Below are 19,495 nucleotides of genomic sequence, written 5' to 3' on the forward strand. Positions count from 1 at the left end.
ATCTGATGGTTACCTTTTCTTTTAACACTTAGGTGATCAGTGCTAATTATAAAATATTGGCTAACAATAAAATACTTGTTACCACCCAGCATCCATATTCTTTGGGATGTCTGATTTTTAGCTGCCCAGTTAAAGACTTTATTTTCCAACCTCCTTCACAGCTAGGTGTGGCGTGTAAGTAAATTCTGTCCAATGGGATGAAAGCAGAAGTGTTTGGCACTGTCAGGAGGCCTCCTTGAAGGGATAGGCTCTGTGTTCCTTTGTCCTGCTGCATTGAACGCAGTCATGATGGTTGGGATGCTGTACTCATCTGGGCTAAGAGTGCGGGGCGCCTATCCTAGTGATAGCAGTGGGGATACCTGGAAGGAGCTTGATCCCTGAGGATTTTATCAAACAGTGCTTTTTTTGTTTTTGTTTTGAGACAGGGTCTCACTCTGTCACCCAGGCTGGAGGGCAGTGGTACAATCTTAGCTCTCTGCAAACTCTCTCTCCCAGGCTCAAGCGATTCTCCCACCTCAGCCTCCCAAGTAACTGGGACTACAGGCACGTGCCACCACACCTGACTAATTTTTTTTTATTTTTAGTACAGACAGGATTTTGCCATGTTGGTCAGGTTGGTCTTGAGCTCCTGGCCTCAAGCGATCTACCTGCCTTGGCTTCCCAAAGTGCTAGGATTATAGGCGTGAACCACCACACTCAGCCTAAACAGGGCTTTTATGTGAGAAAAAAAAAGCTTCTATTAATTTCAACAGGGTCATTTTTGGCTGCTTCACTAGTAGCTGAATCTAATCCTAAAGGCTATGGTGTCTTTCACCTGCATCCCTCTGCTCTCCACTATCTAACAACTTGACAAAAGAAGGGCTGCAATTCAATCTTCTAAAACCACTCATTGTTCTTGGTGACCTCCTTTTGAAGAGAAATGGGATAAACTTTAAACAGGTATACAGGTGACCCTTGAGCAACATGGATTTGAACTGCATGGGTCCACTTATACATGGATTTTTTTCAATAAATATATTGGAAATTTTTTTGGAGACTTACAACAATTTGAAAAAACTCGCAGATGGCCTGCATACCTAGAAAATTAATAGAAGCTTTTTTAAAATAAAAAAAAGAGTTAGAAATGTCATGAGTCCATAAAATATATATAGATAGCAGTCTATTTTTATCATTTACTAACACAAAATGTACACAAATCTATTATTAAAAAGTTAAAATTTATGAAAACTCACACACACAAACACTTAGAGCCTGCACATGGTGCCACTGGCAGTTGAGAGAAAAGCAAACTAACATAAAAATGCAGCATTAAATCACAACTGCATAAAATTAACTGTAGTACATACTGTACTATTGTAATAATTTTGTAGCCACCTCCAAACAAATAATTTTGTAGTTGTTTTTGCGATGAGCTCAAGTGTTGCTGATGAACAGCCTCTCTCCAGTAAACTGTGTATCACAGTAAAAAGTGATCTCTCTTGTTTACTGCATATTTTCCACTGTGTTTAAGTGCAATACCGTGAACTTTTAATAACATCGTGGGACCCACATGAAGGGCCACTAATGATGCTGGCAGTAATCTCAAGAAGCAGAGAAAAATCATGATATTACGAGGGAAAATTGAATTGCTTGATAGGTACCATAGATTGAGGTCTGCAGATGTGGTTTCCCATCTTTTCAAAACAAATGAATCCAGCACAGGGACCATTGTAAAAAAAGAAAAGGAAATTCATGAAGCCATCACTGCAGCTATGACAGCAGGTGTGAAAACCTGGCACTTTTTGTGGAATATCTTTTTATATCATATTGAAAATACAGCTTTTTTTTTTTTTCTCTGAGACAGAGTCTCGCTCTGTTGCCAGGCTGGAATGCAGTGGTGCAATCCCAGCTCGGTGCAATCTCTGCCTCCCGGGTTCAAGCGACTCTCCTGCCTCAGCCTCCGAGTAGCTGAGATTACAGGCACGTGTCACCATGCCCAGCTCATTTTTGTATTTTTAGTAGAGATGGGGTTTCACTATGTTGGCCAGGATGGTATTGATCTCTTGACCTTGTGATCCACCCGCCTTGGCCTCCCAAAGTGCTGGGATTACAGGCATGAGCCACCGTGCTCGGCTGAAAACACAGCTTTTATGTGAGTGCAGTATTGCTTGAACAATGGCATACCTATAGACTCTAATATGATTCCAGAAAAAGCAAAGTCATTATATGATAACTGAAAGCAAAAGGAAGGTGAAGGATCCAAAGTTGGAAAATTTAATGCCAGCAAAGGATGGTTTGATAATTTTAGAAACAAGTTTGGCTGAAAAAAATGTCAAGATAAGAAGAGAAGGCCGGGCGCGGTGGCTCAAGCCTGTAATCCCAGCACTTTGGGAGGCCGAGACGGGCGGATCACGAGGTCAGGAGATAGAGACCATCCTGGCTTACAAGGTGAAACCCCGTCTCTACTAAAAGTACAAAAAAACTAGCCGGGCGAGGTGGTGGGCGCCTGTAGTCCCAGCTACTCGGGAGCCTGAGGCAGGAGAATGGCGTAAACCCAGGAGGCGGAGCTTGCAGTGAGCTGAGATCCGGCCACTGCACTCCAGCCTGGGTGACAGAGCGAGACTCTGTCTCAAAAAAAAAAGAAAAAAGAAGAGAAGGAGCTTGTGCTGACCAAGAGGCAGCAGACGAATTCCCAGACACCATTAAGAAAATCACTGAGGAGAAAAGATACCTGCCTGTACAGGTTTTTAATGCAGGTGAAAGTGCCCTGTTCTGGAAAAAAAGCACCACAAAGAACCTTTATTAGTAAGGAAGACAAGTAAGAACCAGGATTTAGGGCAGGAATTGACAGGCTAACTCTACTGTTTTGTGCAAACACATTTGGATTTATGATCAAGATTGCCCTTATCCATTAAAGCTTTAACCCCTGAGTCTTGAAGAGAAAAGATAACACCAGCTGATAACAAGAAGGCCTGGATAATGAGAACGTCTCTTCTGGATCGGTTCTGTCAGTGCTTTGTTCCCGAAGTTAGGAAGTACCTTGCCAATAAGGGACTGCCTTTTAAAGTTTTTTTTATATTGGACAGTGCCCTTGGCCACCCAGAACCCCCTGAGTTCAACACCAAGGCATCAAAGTGGTCTACTTGCCCCCCAAAACAACATCTCTAATTTGGTCTTTAGATCAAGAGTCGTAGGACCTTTAAGTCTCATTACACAGGGCACTCTATGGAAAGGATGTCAACACTATGGATGACTTCAATAGAGAGAACATTGTGAAATTCTGGAAAAGTTATGCCACTGAAGATGTTATAGAAAAAGCCATGGAAGTCATCAAGCCCCAAACAATAAATCTCTGCTGGAGAAAACTGTGTCCACATGTTATGCATAACCTCCCAGGATTTATGACAGAGCCAATCAAGGAAATCATGAAAGAGATTGTAGATATAGCAAAAAAAAAAAAAAAAAAGTTGGGGGTAAAGGGTTTCAAGATACGGATCTTGGAGAAATTCAAGAGCTGATAGACACCATGCCAGAGGAACTAAAAGAAGATGACTTGATGGGGATGAGTGCTTCTGAACCAGTGCCAGGTGACAAGGAAGAAGATCTAGAAGAAGCAGTGCCAGAAAACAAATCGATGTTAGACAATCTGGCAGAAGGGTTCTGATTGTTTAAGACTGCTTTTGACTTCTTTTATGATACTGAACTTTTCTAGATATGGGCACTGAAACTAAAGCAAAGGATTGGTAGAAGAAGGATTGGTACTATATAGACACATATTTAGAGAAACGAAAATACAAAAATGACAGAAATTACAATGTATTTCCACAAAGTTACAGCCAGTGTGCCTGCCTCTCCTGCCCCCTCTTCCACCTCTCCCACCCCTGAGACAGTAAGACCAAACCCTCATTTCCTGCTCCTCTTCAGCCTAAAAGTGAAGACAACCTTTATGATGATCCACTTCCATTCAATGAATAGAAAATATATTTTCTCTTCCTTATCATGTTCTTAATAACATTCTCTTTTCTCTGGCATTCCTTATTGTAAGAAGACAGTTTATAATACCTATAACCTATAAAATATTTGTTAATTGACCATTTTTGTTATTAATAAGACTTCTAGTCAACAGTAGGCTACAAGTATTTAAGTTTTTGGAGAATCAAAAGTTATACATGAATTTTCAACTCTCCAGGAGTCAGCGCCCTAACCCTTGCATTTTGAAGGGTCAACTGTACATTATTCTAGATCTATAACACATCCTTATTTTTATCACTGGGAACATTTAAGCTTTTTTTCTAAGTTGTCGAGTTCCTACACTTTACACTAGAGGATTGTTCTTTTGTATCTTCAACTTTATTTTTTCCTCTAATTTTATGCATTCAGTTATTTGTAGCTGACTTTGTTTTCCTGAATATATAGTACATGACCATGGAATAAAATTCAAGTGGTATAGAAGGCCATAAAATGAAAAGTACATTTTTCTCCCACTTAACTTCCCAGCCGTGCATTCTCCCTTTCTGGAAACAGTCATCTCTACTTCCCTTCCAGGGAGATTCTATGCATATGCTGGGGAATGTATATATTTCAATTTAAAAAATTTTTAGAGGTGGGGTCTTGCTATGTTGCCCAGGCTGGTCTTGAACTCCTGCCTTCAAGAGATCCTCCCACCTCCACCTCCCACAGTGCTAGGATTACAGGCGTGAGTCACTGTGCCTGACCAATATAAACTCTTTTTCCCTGTAAACAGTAGTGTGTTTTACACACTGTTCTTCACTGTCTTTTTTTCTTAAAAATATATCTTAGAAATTTTTCATGACAATTTAGACCTGTGTTTTTCTTTCTTAATTGTTGTTAGTGTACCTGTTTATTGCTCATGATTATATGTGAATTGAGGGGCTGAGGTGTCCTCTTGCTTTTTAATAACCCCACATGATTTCACTACTCCACTTAGTAAATGTGTCATTTATTTAACCAGTGCTCTACTGCTGGACATTTAGACTGTTACAGATATTTTTCAACTATCAACAAGGCTGTGATGAAGATCCTAATGTATTAGTAATTTTAATTAGGTGTTAATGTATCAGTAGGACAAATTTCTAGACATGTATGCTGAGTCAAAGGCATGTGATTTGAAATATGAACCGGTATCACCAAAGAGCCTTTCATAGAGAGTGAATCAAACTTCCACCTACAATGGACAGGAGGGTCTGTTTCTCTACACCATCCCAAAATACTGCTACAGTTCTAATTCTTGACATTCTAATAAGGGAAAATGGTATCTCACTATAGCATTAATTTATTTTAAAAAATTGTAAATGAGATTATCTCCTTGTCTTTCCTTTTCTGGGAACTATCTATTTATATTCTTTGTGACTTTTCTATTAGGTTGTTGACTGACAATTTCATATTGATCTGTGGGATCTCTTCTGATATTGAAAGAAATAGTCTTTATGTTATATATTAAACATTATGTCGCTTTCAGTTTGCCATGCAGAAATTTAAAAATAATATTTGACTGTGTAAGATGACTTTTATGACTTTGAGAGTTTGTGCCATATCTGTATCAGCATTCTTTAGTGCAAGATTAAAGATAAAAATTATCTCTTTTTTCCTTTTTTTTTTTTTTTTTGAGACAGAGTCTTGCTCTGTTGCCCGGGCTGGAGTGCAGTGGCCGGATCTCAGCTCACTGCAAGCTCCGCCTCCCGGGTTTACGCCATTCTCCTGCCTCAGCCTCCCCAGTAGCTGGGACTACAGGCGCCCGCCAACTCGCCCGGCTAGATTTTTGTATTTTTTAGTAGAGACGGGGTTTCACAGTGTTAGCCAGGATGGTCTCGATCTCCTGACCTCGTGATCCGCCCGAATTTAAATTTTTACAGACAAGTTTCTGATCCAGCTGGAATTTATTTAGTGTAATGAGTTAGGTTAGGAATCTAACTTAAAACTTTTACAGATGGCTACCCAGTTGTCTTAATATAATTTGTTAAGTAATTGTGTGTATTTTACAAATTTACCCTCTACAATTAGGCATATGTGAAAGATGGGTTAAAAGTAGTCATGCACAGAGAACAGTGTATTTTGCCTGTTCAATGAGTACATGGCAGGAAAGTTAAATGAGTAGCTTTTTATTTTTATTTATTTATTTATTTTTGAGATGGAGTTTTGCTCTTGTCACCCAGGCTGGAGTGCAATGACGTGATCTTGGCTCACTGTAACTGCCACCTCCCAGGTTCAAAAGATTCTCCTGTCTCAGCCTCCCAAGAAGCTGGGATTACAGGTGTCCGCCACCATGCCCAGCTAATTTTTGTATTTTTAATAGAGACGGGGTTTCACCATGTTGGCCAGGCTGTTCTCGAACTCCTGACCTCAGGTGATCTGCCCACTTCAGCCTCCCAAAGTGCTGGCATTACAGGCGTGAGCCACCATGCCCAGCCATGAGTAGCATATTCTTGAACATATTTAAATGTGCTCTCCAGAGTTGTAGAAAGAAATATTTTTTTTTTCCTCAAGTATGTAACAGCATTCTTCAGAGGCATGTTTTTACAGAGGAAATACAGCAGAATGTTGATGTTTCCAGGACCTATCCAAGATTCTTGACTGGGATGTGGGTGCTTGGTGGCCTGCAGCGTTCATTCATTCTCATGCAGCGACCCAGTCTACTGTCCACATTGATGTGAGGCACCTCTGAAGCATTCTGACTTAACCATCACAACAACTCTGTTACGAATTACAGTATGTCACAGGCTTTAGGTCTAGAAAATGAGGTTCACCAAACCGTGTTTGTTAAATATACTCAGGCTATGGTTATTTTCTGTTAAAACTGTAGGCCATTTGATCAGAAGATTTGATGTTACATAAATGCTAGTAGAAAGCAAATGGGAAACTTTATCTTATTATTTAGTGTTGAGATATATGTATTTTGGAGGAGTAGCTATCTGGATGTGATAGAAAGAATCATTTCTGTAATGGCACAGATAACAGAAATACCTGATATATGTATGGCGCACTTCACAAAAATGCTTTCTGGTCCATTATCATATCTGATTTTCAAAAAACTCCATAAAGTAGATCCATGTCATAACAAGAAAAAGAAGAAAGAGGACACAGGCAGATTTATTAAAGGAAGTGGTTCCCAAGGAATTGGTTTGAATGAATGAGATCCCATATTTGCTAATTTAAAAACGAAATCCCATTACCGCATGATCTAGCAATCCCATTTCTGTGTATATATCCAAAAGAATTGATACATACAGCAGGGACTTGAACAGATATTTGTACACTCACGTTCATAGCAGCATGATTCACAATAGCCAAAAGGTGGAAAAAAACCAGGTGTTCATCAACAGACAAATGGATGAATGGATAAACAAAATACAGCATATACGTATATATATTTGTTTATATATATGTATAACATACACATAATGAAATATTTTTCTGCTTTAAAAAGGAAGGAATATTTTATATATATAAAGGAAGAATACTATGTATATTTGTATATATATGTGTGTATACATATATATCTACATAATGAAATATTATTTAGCCTTAAAAAGGACGGAAATTCGGACACATGCTACAACACGGATGAGCCTTGAGGACATTATGCTAAGTGAAATAAGCCAGCCACAAAAAGACAAATATTGTATAATTCCACTTATATGAAGTATCTAGAGTAGTCAAATTCATAGAAACAGAAAATAGAATGGTAGTTGCCAGGAGTTGTGGGTAGGAGAAATGGAAAGTTATTGTTTAATGAGTAGAGTTTCTGTTTTGCAAGACAAAAAAGTTCTGCAGATTGGATGCCCAACAATGTGGATATACTGAAGCACTGAAGTCTACACTTAAAAGTGATTAAGATGATAAATTTCATGTTATGTGTATTTTCCATGGTAAAAAACAAAATCCCTTTTCCAAGCTCCATATCACACAAACCTGTCCAAAAACTTCTTCATTAACAGTGAAAGTGAGGTCTAGGATGTCTGTGATGTTGTTGTCCTTCATCCACTGCAAGCTCTGGTGGAATTCCTCATCCAAATATTCCAGGTCACTCAAATCACAGGGCCTGGGTGAATTCAGTGAGAAAGGCAAACAGAATTACTGAACAAATGGCTGCCCAGACCTCACTTCAAAATGTGGTTATATCATTCCTGGCTAAAACATCACAGACTTATCCTAACAATTTGATACTTTTGAATACACTAATGAATCAGATCATTCAGTCATTTTAGTTCATTCAAAAGATTTTCCTTTGAAAAGAAAATGTGAAATTGTTTACAATAACAAACATGAAATAATTATTGACTCATGGACTCTGCATGAAAATTGGAGAAAACTATCATTTTAAAACAACTGTGTTATAAACTGATCAGTTCTACTTAACAGTTTAATGCAATGTTTGTAATATTATTATAATTTTTATATAAAATGATTAATCTCCATGATATGACATTTTGATAATAGAATCTTCCCCTACAACAACAACAACAACAAAATCCCTAAATGCCTTTTTATTGGGCTAAAAAATGTATATGATATCTAAGCACTCAGAACAGGAAGCCACCATAGCCCTAACAGGAATGGTTAGGGCAAAACAGGGACAAAAGGGTCAGTGGCACCAGAGAGGTCAGTGTTGTTGCCCTGAAGGCAGGGCTGGGGTGGAAGCACGGTCTGCAAAGCACTTACAGTCTCAGGAGTGCCTTGTAGAAGGGCCTCGTGAAGAAAGCGTCAAGAAGGTACTGATGGATCAGAGCCAGGCCCAGGATGCGACCGCTAAACCTGAACCTGGAACACAGACAAGGCAGAGAAATGGATAAGTGGAAATTTACATTATTAAATATTTTAGTTTGCACTTTTATCTGATGTGTTTCTTTTGAGTATTCATCTCAAGCTGCTTAAGGAATCTTCTCATTGATGACGCAAGGGAGGCGCCTGTTCTCTTCCTCCTTATGCTTTACCATGAATAATGCCTGTGTGTTTGCTAGGTACTAAAGGAAGCCTCCTCTCCCCACCATGTAGCAGACTTGAGTCATTTTTTCAGAACTTTTTTCAGACCTGGGAGAATGAGGACCCAAGAAGAGGAAAGCACTGGGAAGGGGAATTCAGGAATCTTAGATAAAACGCCCACACTGAACTGGAGGAGGACCTGGATCCAGTGACACAGAGGGCTTTCTGGATGTGCGTCCTTACCCATTCAAACATTTTATCTACATTACCTAAGGTTCATGCTGGCAGGTGGAGGGTTTGATATGGCAGTTGTGCTTGCAGACAGTGGGGAAGAGTTACATAGATTCACAACATGGTAAGAGATAAGCTGAATGAGCATCACTCTTTAAAACTGCCAGCCACATGAAAGACAGAACGAGGTCACTGCTAGGAAGAACTGGCCATACAGATCTGGCCACCTCCAGATGTAAGTGCCTTTACTGATTTAAATCCTTGTTGGAGCATTGACTTCCTGAGCATTTTGCAAGTAACCTGCTTAGCAAAATGCTGAGGCTACCTGGGCTTGATTTCATTGTGGCCTGCTCCTAAACCAGCTTCTTGCCTGTCTGGTCTAACACCCTATGCTTTCCCCACCATGTGGGCCTTGCCTGTCTCTGGCACCTACTTTCATAACTGGAGTCTCCCTGGTGTCCACTCTAAGTAGGTTCTCACCTAATTAGGGATTTAGTTGTGAATTTTCTCCGATCCTCCCTGTCAGAATTTCCAACTAATCTATCTCCAATGCCTTTTATGTGGGTCTTTTTAGACTCACGGGATTTCCTACTCTGTAGTTGCTATAAAGATGGTAGAATGAATAGAGTATCTAATTCCATAGAATACATATATTTATAAAAACACTTCAGATTGGTATGTTTGAAGTAGTTGATTCTTTTTCCATGAAATAACATGCTAGTGTTATTGACTCTGAAGAGACCAGAGGCAAACAAAACCTCAGTGAAAGTGCTATGGGGCACTGTGGATAGGGGGCTTCCGGGACAATGGGTCCTTGGGCCTGGGCACCCCACCAGTGCTTCATTCTTGGGTGCCCTTTCCTGACCACCCCAATAACTGACTGGTCCCCAAGACAGTAACCACATCCTGTGTATAAAAACAGTTATCTTCTACCCCAATAGAAGATTGGCTCACCTACTCCAAATAGACTCTAGGGCATTGTAACTCATGCTTCTAACGTGATAGTAGGGTTGTGGCCATCTAGGTAGAGACAACCGAGATGATCCAAACCAGGAAAAGACTAAAGGTCAGCACAGAAGCGATGGGCCGGTGGCTTCCCCGCTTAGAGGTGGCCCCTGAGGGTCCAGTAAAGAGAGCTGGGACTCACAGCAGGTAGCAAATATATGCAGATATGGAATAAATGATAACATTAAATGAGATTACTGTTTTCAACTTAGTGCTAAAAAATTGAATATCTCAATGAATTAAAAATTTTCTAGCAAAATAAAAATTATTCAAATTTATTCAGGAAGATGTAGAAAACTTAAATAGACCAATAACCATAGTGCCAAGTAGAAAACTTTGAGGAGAAAGGACTATCTCCAAAATTGATACTGGGACTGGATATATATATTTTTAAAGACATGTTCTTTCAAAGACTCAAGGACAGAAAACCGTTCTGCTATTTCAACAGTTCCAGAAATCAGAAAAGTGTGGAAAACTTCTTAATTCATCATTATGAGCTACCATAACCACAAAGTGGAACATGGAAAAGATAAAACAAGAAAGAAAACTAGAGAAATTTCACTTGTACATAAATTCTAAATAAACACAAGAGAATTGAACCTACTAGTTCATTTCCAGAACAATGCAAAATGATTAAGGATGTTTAATTAGACAACTAAGGATATTCAATATTAAGAATTCTATTACTAAAATCAAGTATAAGGTCAAAAGACAAAAATCATATGACTCTTTTTTTTTGGTTACAAACTGGACAGTTACTTGAAAATATCCATCATCAATTTCTGGAGAAAAAAAAATCTTTGTAGTAAACCAGCGATAGAAGAATGCTTCCTTAACAAAATAAAGCACATCTATCTCAGCAATATATTTAACAGTAAAAATACCGAAGGATGCTTGTTACTACCACTCTTCACAATATTCTATCAGTTCTAGTCACTGCAGTTAATTATAAATGAAAAATTGAAAACAGATTAGAAGTAACTTTTATCAAATGTCTACTGGGCCAAGGCACGTAATTTACAATATCTCATTGACCCTTGCAACAATTCTATTTTATGGTTTTGGTCATCTCCATTTTGCAGATTAAGAAACTGAGGGTCCGTAATTAGCCCCAGGCAAGTGGTTCAGTGAGGAAACTGGCCCACATCTGCCTGACACCAAACCAGGCCTTTTCCTTTGTGTCTATTTTGAGACGTGAGCGATGGAGAGGTTGCTACTCTGGGTTCTGGGGCCAGGCTGCCTGCTGTGTGATCTTGTGCAAGCGTTTAACCTCCCTCTTCTCAGTTTCTTCTTCTGGAAAACTTCACTATTTAAGTGTTACCTATTTTTGCTATCAGTATTTTATGTTGGCTACCAACATCTCTTGTGCTAATTAGACATATTTTGGCTCAGGTAACCTTCAACCAGTTTAAACCCTCTAAGGCCATGGCGGTGTCTCAAGGAATCCAGGATCAGGAATGCAGCTGGGCCTCAGGAACGCCAGGGACATGAGTGATATCGCCCTCCCTCATCCAGTTTCTCCCTTTGGCTTCTCTAAGCTCATTTCTCCTCTCTCACTGCCAACACCTCCTATGGTTTACATCCCAGAGTTCAAGCACAGGAGACACCAAGTTGACTCCCTCTGACCTAGGTCTAAATTTTCAGCATGATTCTGACTGTTCTAACTCAGGTTGGATGCCCACCGGATCAATCATGAGCAACCAGGGAGGAAATCTGAGTCTCGAGTACTTTGCAGCAAGGACCACTTTGCAGCAAGGATCACTCTCTACCAGGGGGTGGGATCACTGTTGTATGTCTCTCAACCAGGGGGTGTGGCAATGGGGTTTCCTAGCACGGGGGACTGCAGCACAGACTGCCAACAGAGAATGTGTATTTGCTTTGAATTGGGTAGACCATAAGGTGGAATTTCCAAAGTCAGAATTACACTGGTTTCAAGGACTGACATGGGCAACAAACAAGTCCTAGCTTATTTTTAAGTAACTGTGCAACAAAGCTATGATAACGTGGTTTGGCTTTACATAACCACAGACGGGATGGCTCTAAGCCAGTCCCATATGTACTGTAAAATATATTCCAGAGCCACGAACTATGATCTGGGACATGTTTGTATAACACAAAATACAGCAACTGTGTACAATTCAAATCTAAAACAATAGCAGATGGAAAAAAAAAAAACAATAGCTGATGAATTGCTGTGTGTGCAATTTCATAAATGAGAAAACACCTTCTAGTGATGGTGCACCGCCTTTATTTATCTTCTATATTTATCTTCCCTAAACTAAACAATTGCTTGTGGGGAAGTTGATTACATTTGCTGTTAACACAGGTTACAAAAGAGGAGGAAGTATGAGACAGAAAGAAAATACTTTTCCTTGGTCTCTGGACCTAAGATAGTGTGACTAGGTATGAAGAAACTATCCCAATAATTTAAGCAAAATAAAGTGCTGAGGTTTCGAGCTAAGTCACTTGGCATAAATAGAGTTCAGAGGATAAACTAAAATAAGACCCTATAGAAGCAGCGGAGCCGCTCCCCTTGCCTGTGGGTGTGAGTCTGTTACTTAAACACCCGGCCCCAGGGCCCTGTTCGAGAGCCTGTGTGTGTGAGCTTGCAGGGCTTTGCTCACTCCTTTTTCTCCGTGGATCTCAGGAGTCTCGAACGATACTGCAGGCCAACCCAGCTCCTGGGGTGTAGCACTACTCCCCGCTTTTTCTGTGCTGACATTCTGGAGGCCATGCTTGAACGCAGCTTCTGCCGTCTCAGCCTCTGCAACTCAGCACGTTACGACGCGATGCCTGTGCTGGTGCCGCCTCTGCCCGACCAGGCTGCGGCTCCGCACCTGTGCTTTTTCCTGGCCTGTGCTCAGTTTTCCTTTGCCAGGAGGGAGTGGCTCCTCCGTGTTGTCCTGCTTTCTTAGAGGGGACTCGCGGAGGAGTTGCCTGGGCCCAAGAGTTTACAGGGACTGCTTTTGAAGTTTGCTCACGTCCTTTAATCCCTAGGGCCACCAGGGCCTGGTGGGTGGAGGGAACAGCTACCACGTTCACCTCTACCCCTCAGGCCGTGTTGGGCACCCCGGCTCCCTAGGCCATTCTTCTGCTTCTCGTGGCGGTTATTGTATCTTAAGGGCCCCCAGGTTCCCTGCTCAGAATCTGCTTTCTGCCGTTTCCCATGTGTGTCTAAGTTCCAACGATGGGTGCCCTTCAACTCCTCTTCACAAGAGAGACCTCAGCCCCCAGGTACCCAGCAGGTGCACATGCACAGGGGGCTGAGGAGAGGAGGCAAGGCGGGTCAGCCCATGCAGCCTCCCAGCAGCGGGTGGTGGGTCCCAGCCTTTTCCCCATTCTAGCCACAGCCGGATGGGTCAGGAATGGAGCCTCCCCTGGGCAGTGAAGGGGCTTGAGTCTCTCTCTCTGGCAATGTTTTTCGTGTAATTTGAAACCTCCCAGGAGATTCTGACATGCCATCACCATAAAACATATTCCTGACTTTTAAGAAACACATAAAGCATATTTTTCTACTTATTTATCAATTAGAGATGTGTTTCCATCCATTTAGACCTGAGACCACAGAAAGATTAGCAATAGAGCAAAATACCAAGAACCCACATTTAACAACAACAACAACAACAACAACAACAAAATCCTTTCTATTGAGGATCAATGAAGGCCAAGTCTCCTTTGTGTGGAAGGCATGCTCTGTTTTCCTTCAGATGAAGAGCACAGACAGTTCATGGTTACATTCCTCAATCCAAACCACATCCCCGTGGTTTGTGGGAACATTCCTGGACTCTGATTAAATTATTTTCATATCCTTGGTTTTAGTATGTTGCAAGTTTTTGTTTTTGGTATCATCAACCCCTTCCCTCCTGCCAAAGAAAAATAACAGAATTGGGTGTTTTTTAATGTAAAATACAAGTGATATATAAAATATTTTTAAAAAGTGAATCAACTCTGTCACCCAAGGTGACATTTGTGACTGACTACCAGTTGGTGAGAGCAGGGGCACACATATGTAGATGGGACCTCTGTGCAATCATGTTCCCACCACGGTACAGTACGGACACCCTCGATACGTGCAAATAGTGGTTTTCATTATCCTTTAAAACACTGCAAAATATTTCTTTTTAGGAATGCTCTATGCTTGGTTCAGCCCTTTCCCCTCTGATGGAAACATGTATGTTTTTCATCTTTATCTGTCTGCTCATAGTTCCTGAGGGGAAGCCTGGACCCAGTGTGCCCTGGGACTGTGGAGTAACTTTGGGAATGAGCAGCTGTCGCTCTTGGTGCATGCACATCAGCACCTCCCCATATGTCTGAGAGATGAACTTGACCTACGCTGAAGAAACAGCCACTCTGACCTTTCAAAAATACGTGGAGGACTCTTACAGCAGGAGATCTGAAGGGAGCTAATATTATTGGCAAGGATTTCTCATATTTCCATCTGGGTTTTGCACATTTTAGTGAGAGTTCAAAAGGTAATGGAGTTTCACACATTTCCAGCACATCCTCCCAAGTGACTTAAAGGCCTCAAAAACACTCAGCCCTCCTCTTGAACGTATTACTGTTTGTTGACTTGACTCCTCTTTGGGCCATTTGCCAATAATCCAAGCAAGGCAATGTGCTGTGGAGGATGATATCACAAGGTCTGATGTTAGGCTGCCTTGGTTTGGATCTTCTGACCTGTGTGACTTTGGGACACCTGTTTAATGTCAGTTAACTCAACTGCAAAATGGGAATCATAATGGCACCTACTGTATAGGACAGCTGCTAAGATGCTAAAAGTCCTCTATACAAGGACTAGTGGTGGTCAGTCCACCTGAGAGTCTAATGAATTCCTATCCATAGACTGGCATGTCTAGTTTCTTACACTCAGAACTCTAGACCTAAAAACCCATTCTGAATTGAAGAGTGAAAATGTGGATTGGGCTGACAGTGGCTAGCCTGAAACTTCCTGCTGCAAACTTCTGCTCTGCTTACAAACAGCATTTATGTATCATGGTGCCTGGCACAGGTAAGGTCTCAATCGAGATTTGTTGAATGGAATTAAATTGAAAATTATCATCTGGTTTTATCCCAGTGGAGTGCAACTATACAAACCCACAGAAAATGTCTGAAATGTCATATACCATTTGAACTCTGTTTGACTAGGTTAATTGCTCAAATTTCCAATATCTGCAGTAGGTCTCCACCCAGGAAGATGGACAGAAAGAGCAAACTGCAGAGAAGAGTTTAGGGGTTGAGTCAATGTATGGAAAGATGTGGCAAATATTTTACATCAAAGCACTGAAATAGCAGGTCTTCCTCTCCCTTTCTTCTCTCCCTCTTCAGTCTCTCCAGTGAACCATTGTGGGGGAACATGTTTCAGCAGGAATTAGTATGTAGTGAGTTCAGTGTATTTTTCAACAGATTATTTAAATGAAAGCAGTTTTTGTAATGGCAAAAAAATGCAGTTGGGAAGTCTGCAAGAGGAATCTCTTATTTACAGGCCATGATTTTATGGAAGGGGAAGCAGGATAGCTCGCCAAGCCAAGAAAATAAAAGACCTAATAATACTCTGGAAGGACATTTTGGATAGTGAAAGAAAAGGCTTTAAAAGGCTTCTAGTTAATCCTTTTATATGAAAGTGATATAAAAATTGAATGAAACCCTCAGTGCAGCACCCAGGCAATATGCCAAGTCTGAAAAGGCTCTGTAGGGCATTTCTGGCAGTTTTATTTCCTGGCATTAAACTTGGGCTGATAAGGATTGATTCAAGGGGCCTCCTGGTTTTGGTGACCTTCTTAGTCTCTTCTTCTTGACCTGTTGCCCCAACAGATCAGGCTACTCATCTCCCTTTGCTTAATTCTTGGCTTCTGCATCTTTTGATGCATCACAGCCCAGCATGAAAAATACTCCCTGATAAGCTTCAGACTTGGGAGACCCAAAGCTGGGCCTTCCTGCTTGGAGAGGTGATCACATGGTGCACTGGGCACTGTAAAGAGGTTGGGCTTTTGGTGATAATGTGCTTGGCTCTTGTGCCTTTGGTGAGGAGATGGGGGCTGAGGCAGATGCAGGAACACCTGGCAGGACACTGAGGTCTGCTAAAAACTCTACACACAGTCGTTAGTCTATAAAGGCCTCTTCTAACCACTATGGCATCTTCTGGAGCACAAATGTCTGTTGAAACGAACACTGTACTGGCAAATTTTAGGGGTTCACACATTTTGTTGGGTCAGTGAATGAGGCCAGAGGGTTCCTATAACTGCATCCATGCCTGGATGCCCCCAGGACACCATTGTAATGTCCTGTTTCCCAAGCCATGACTCTGGAGACTGCATTCACCTATGCATTGCCTACCACCTGCAGGTTGACAACCAGCTGGTTTGAGTCAGCTGAGTTCTAGAAGATTCTGTCTGTAGCAGTCATGTTTTCTATCTCTGATACTCCCTGGATCTTTCCCAGACACTGCTTCCCTGGTAATGGACCAGGATCTGCATGGGTTAAGTTCCTTTAAGGAGTCTTTTGCAGTTCTCAAAAGAATAGAGTTGGTTCCTCAGCCTCGGCACTATTGATATTTGCTTTCTGGTGTATTATAGCATGTTTAACAGCATCTCTGACCTCTACCTACTAGACGCCAGTAGTACCAGCCTCCCAAGCTGTGACAACCCAAACTACCTCCTGACATTGCCAGTGTCCACTGGCGGTGGAGAGTGATGGTGCAAAATCAACCTCTCTTGAGAACCACTGCAATAGAGCATAGGGTGTGGGAAAATATATCTAAACATGTGATGACATACTGTTTTCCTACTTGCCTTTCTTGAAAACTTGAGGAAGGCTGCCAGGGCCCTCCGGGGCAATGCACTTCTTACCCCTATGGCTTTGTGCTCCACTCTGCACATCTGAGCAGCTTTTTATCATTCTCTCAATCTGTAAGTGTACTTCCTACCCCACCAAATATCATCTTAAACTCCCACCAAGAATTTGGGCTCCAGGTTTCTTTTGGGGAAGTGATGAGCGGGGAGAATAATTCCTTCTGAATGCTTCAGGGAGTGTCAACATTGCTGAGGGGATAATGCAGGATCTGAGTAAAGAAAAAGAGTGAGCTCCTGGAGAATGAGCATCACAAGCTTGGGGACAGCTTAGGGATCTAAGGTGGGAAGGTGTGTGGTTTGTTTGAGCAATGCAAAAAGGCCAGTGGGGGTGGACCCCAGAGTGAGAAGGGGGAAATGGCAGAACATGAGTTTGGAGAGGCACCCAGGGGATAGATCATGCCAGACTTGGCGGGCTATGGGAAGGACTTTAGATTTCATTCTAAGTATGATGGGAATCCACTGGAAGTTTCATGTAGGGTCTTTGGAATGAACTGATGTGTTAAAATGATCACTCTGGATGCTGCATGGAGAGAGGTGAGTCTGGCAAGAGTGAGGGCTGAGGCCTGTCTGGAGGCTTCTGCATCCAGATGGGAGGTGATGGTGGCTTATACTGGGGGTGGTAGTGGAGGTGATGAGGTGAGAGTCTGGATGTATTTTCACGATAGAGCCCAGGGGATTTACTGATGCATTTAAGGGGAGAGATGAGAAAAAGAAAGGCAACAGGAATAGTCCACGGCCTTGGGCCAGAGCAACTGGGTGCCATTTACTGAGATGGGAAACACCAGAACAGAGGGTTTGGAGGAGGAAATGGCGAGTTCTCTTTCAGACATATTATGTCTGTGCTGCCTATTTATATCTGAGTGGAGCTGTGAAGCAGGCCGTTTTACTGAGGAGTCAGTGCCTCCGGGCACAGGGCCGTGCTACAGATGTCACTGTGGGGCCGTCAGGATGCAGATGGCATTTGAAGCCAGGCATCTGGACAAGATCACGGAGGAAGTTTGTGCAGATGGAGAGGCGGACCCAGGGCTGAATGTTAATTGATGCAGCATTTGGGGCTCTGGAAGATGAGAGGCAACCATAAAGTACATGAGAAGGAACAGGCGGTGAGGCTGGAGGAACAGGGATGTGCAGCACATGGCGCAGGAAGGAGGCAGAGGCCAACTGTGTCAAGTGCCTCTGAGATCAGGAAGTAGGCGGTCTGAGAGTCACCAGATGGCTTTGACAACCTTCATGAGGGGTGCAGGGGAGGAAGCTGGCTGGAGAGAATGGGAGGAGAGGCAGTGGAGAAAGCCAGCACAGATAACTCTTTCTAGGAATGCGCCTCTAAAGGGGAGCAGTGCGGTGATCAGTGGAGGAGGGTGTGACGTCAATGGAGGTTTGGGTTTTTGTTTTTTCAATGTGAGGGAAATTGCAGTGTGTTCATACATTTCCAATTTCAAAAAACTTATCAAGTGCCTACTATGTGCCAGGTATATAGAAAGATCCTAAGGTACCCATTCATTTTGAGTTTACAAGCTAGGAAGGGAGATAGACACAGCAATGCAGCATCTCATCACCACAGAGCAAGTGGTGGAGAAGAGGAGTACACAGGGTGCTGTGAAAACTCAGGGGAGGAAGCACAGCTTGGCTCTGGGGGCGTTAAATCCGGGCAGGCCGCCTGAAGGAGGTGACAAGTGCGGTAAGCCTAAGAATTAGCCTGGAAGAATGAATAGAAATTAGTCTGCTTTAAGAAGGCAGGGAAAGGCTTTCCAAGAAAATAAAATCACACTGGAAAAGAATAAGGAAACATAATGGGATGTGTTTAGAACAGCATGCAATTCATGATTACTAGGGCGTACAAAACGAGGAAGGACACGATATGAGATAAGGTTGTGGAGAGAGATAGCAGGAGGCCCTGGAAGGTCTTATTTTCCATGCCAACAAGTTCACCCTTTAAATTGTAGATGATGAGAACCCATTGACCGGTTTAAACAGGTGAGTGATGTGCTTGTTTCGGCACTTTTAGAGAAATCACTTTGCACCCATATGAAGGATATAGATTTTAGGAGGGGACAGATTTGGAGGTTATTACAATATGTTAAGGGGATCATGCTGAACACTTTGGAGGCACATCAGCAGGACAGTGAGATGCAGCAGAAGAGGAGGACAGGAAGAAGTGACTTGGTGGGAGAGAGTAATTGTTAACTTGGAGGAGGATCAAAATGGAGATGTCTAGTAGGTATTTTGATAATAAAGTTTGAAGCTTAACAGAAAGGTCAGAGCTGAAAATATAAATTTAGAATTCATATGTTAGTATGGAGAGAAGTTTATAAAACAGTAAACTTTGATTACATTGCTATATTTTATATAAAATTATATTTGTCCATCCATCCATCCATCCATCCATAAAAGAATATGGAAGGCCGGGTGCGGTGGCTCAAGCCTGTAATCCCAGCACTTTGGGAGGCCGAGACGGGCGGATCACGAGGTCAGGAGATCGAGACCATCCTGGC

General features: G+C 42.0%; 1 protein-coding gene across 4 annotated transcripts in view; it reads right to left on the reverse strand.

Moving 5' to 3' along the window:
* The window catches only part of HECW1 (HECT, C2 and WW domain containing E3 ubiquitin protein ligase 1), a 469,289-nt gene that overhangs the window by 13,978 nt on the left and 435,816 nt on the right, over positions 1 to 19,495 (reverse strand). For all 4 annotated transcript variants that reach the window (XM_011958796.1, XM_011958795.1, XM_011958794.1 and 1 more), the window contains 2 exons: positions 8,659 to 8,757; positions 7,909 to 8,038 (listed from right to left, as the gene is read on the reverse strand). In XM_011958796.1, the coding sequence (XP_011814186.1) occupies positions 7,909 to 8,038; positions 8,659 to 8,757 (229 nt within the window). The remainder of the gene's footprint in view (positions 1 to 7,908; positions 8,039 to 8,658; positions 8,758 to 19,495) is intronic.

The sequence above is a fragment of the Colobus angolensis genome, unplaced genomic scaffold (assembly GCF_000951035.1).
Source record: "Colobus angolensis palliatus isolate OR3802 unplaced genomic scaffold, Cang.pa_1.0 Scaffold475, whole genome shotgun sequence".
NCBI lineage: Eukaryota > Metazoa > Chordata > Mammalia > Primates > Cercopithecidae > Colobus > Colobus angolensis.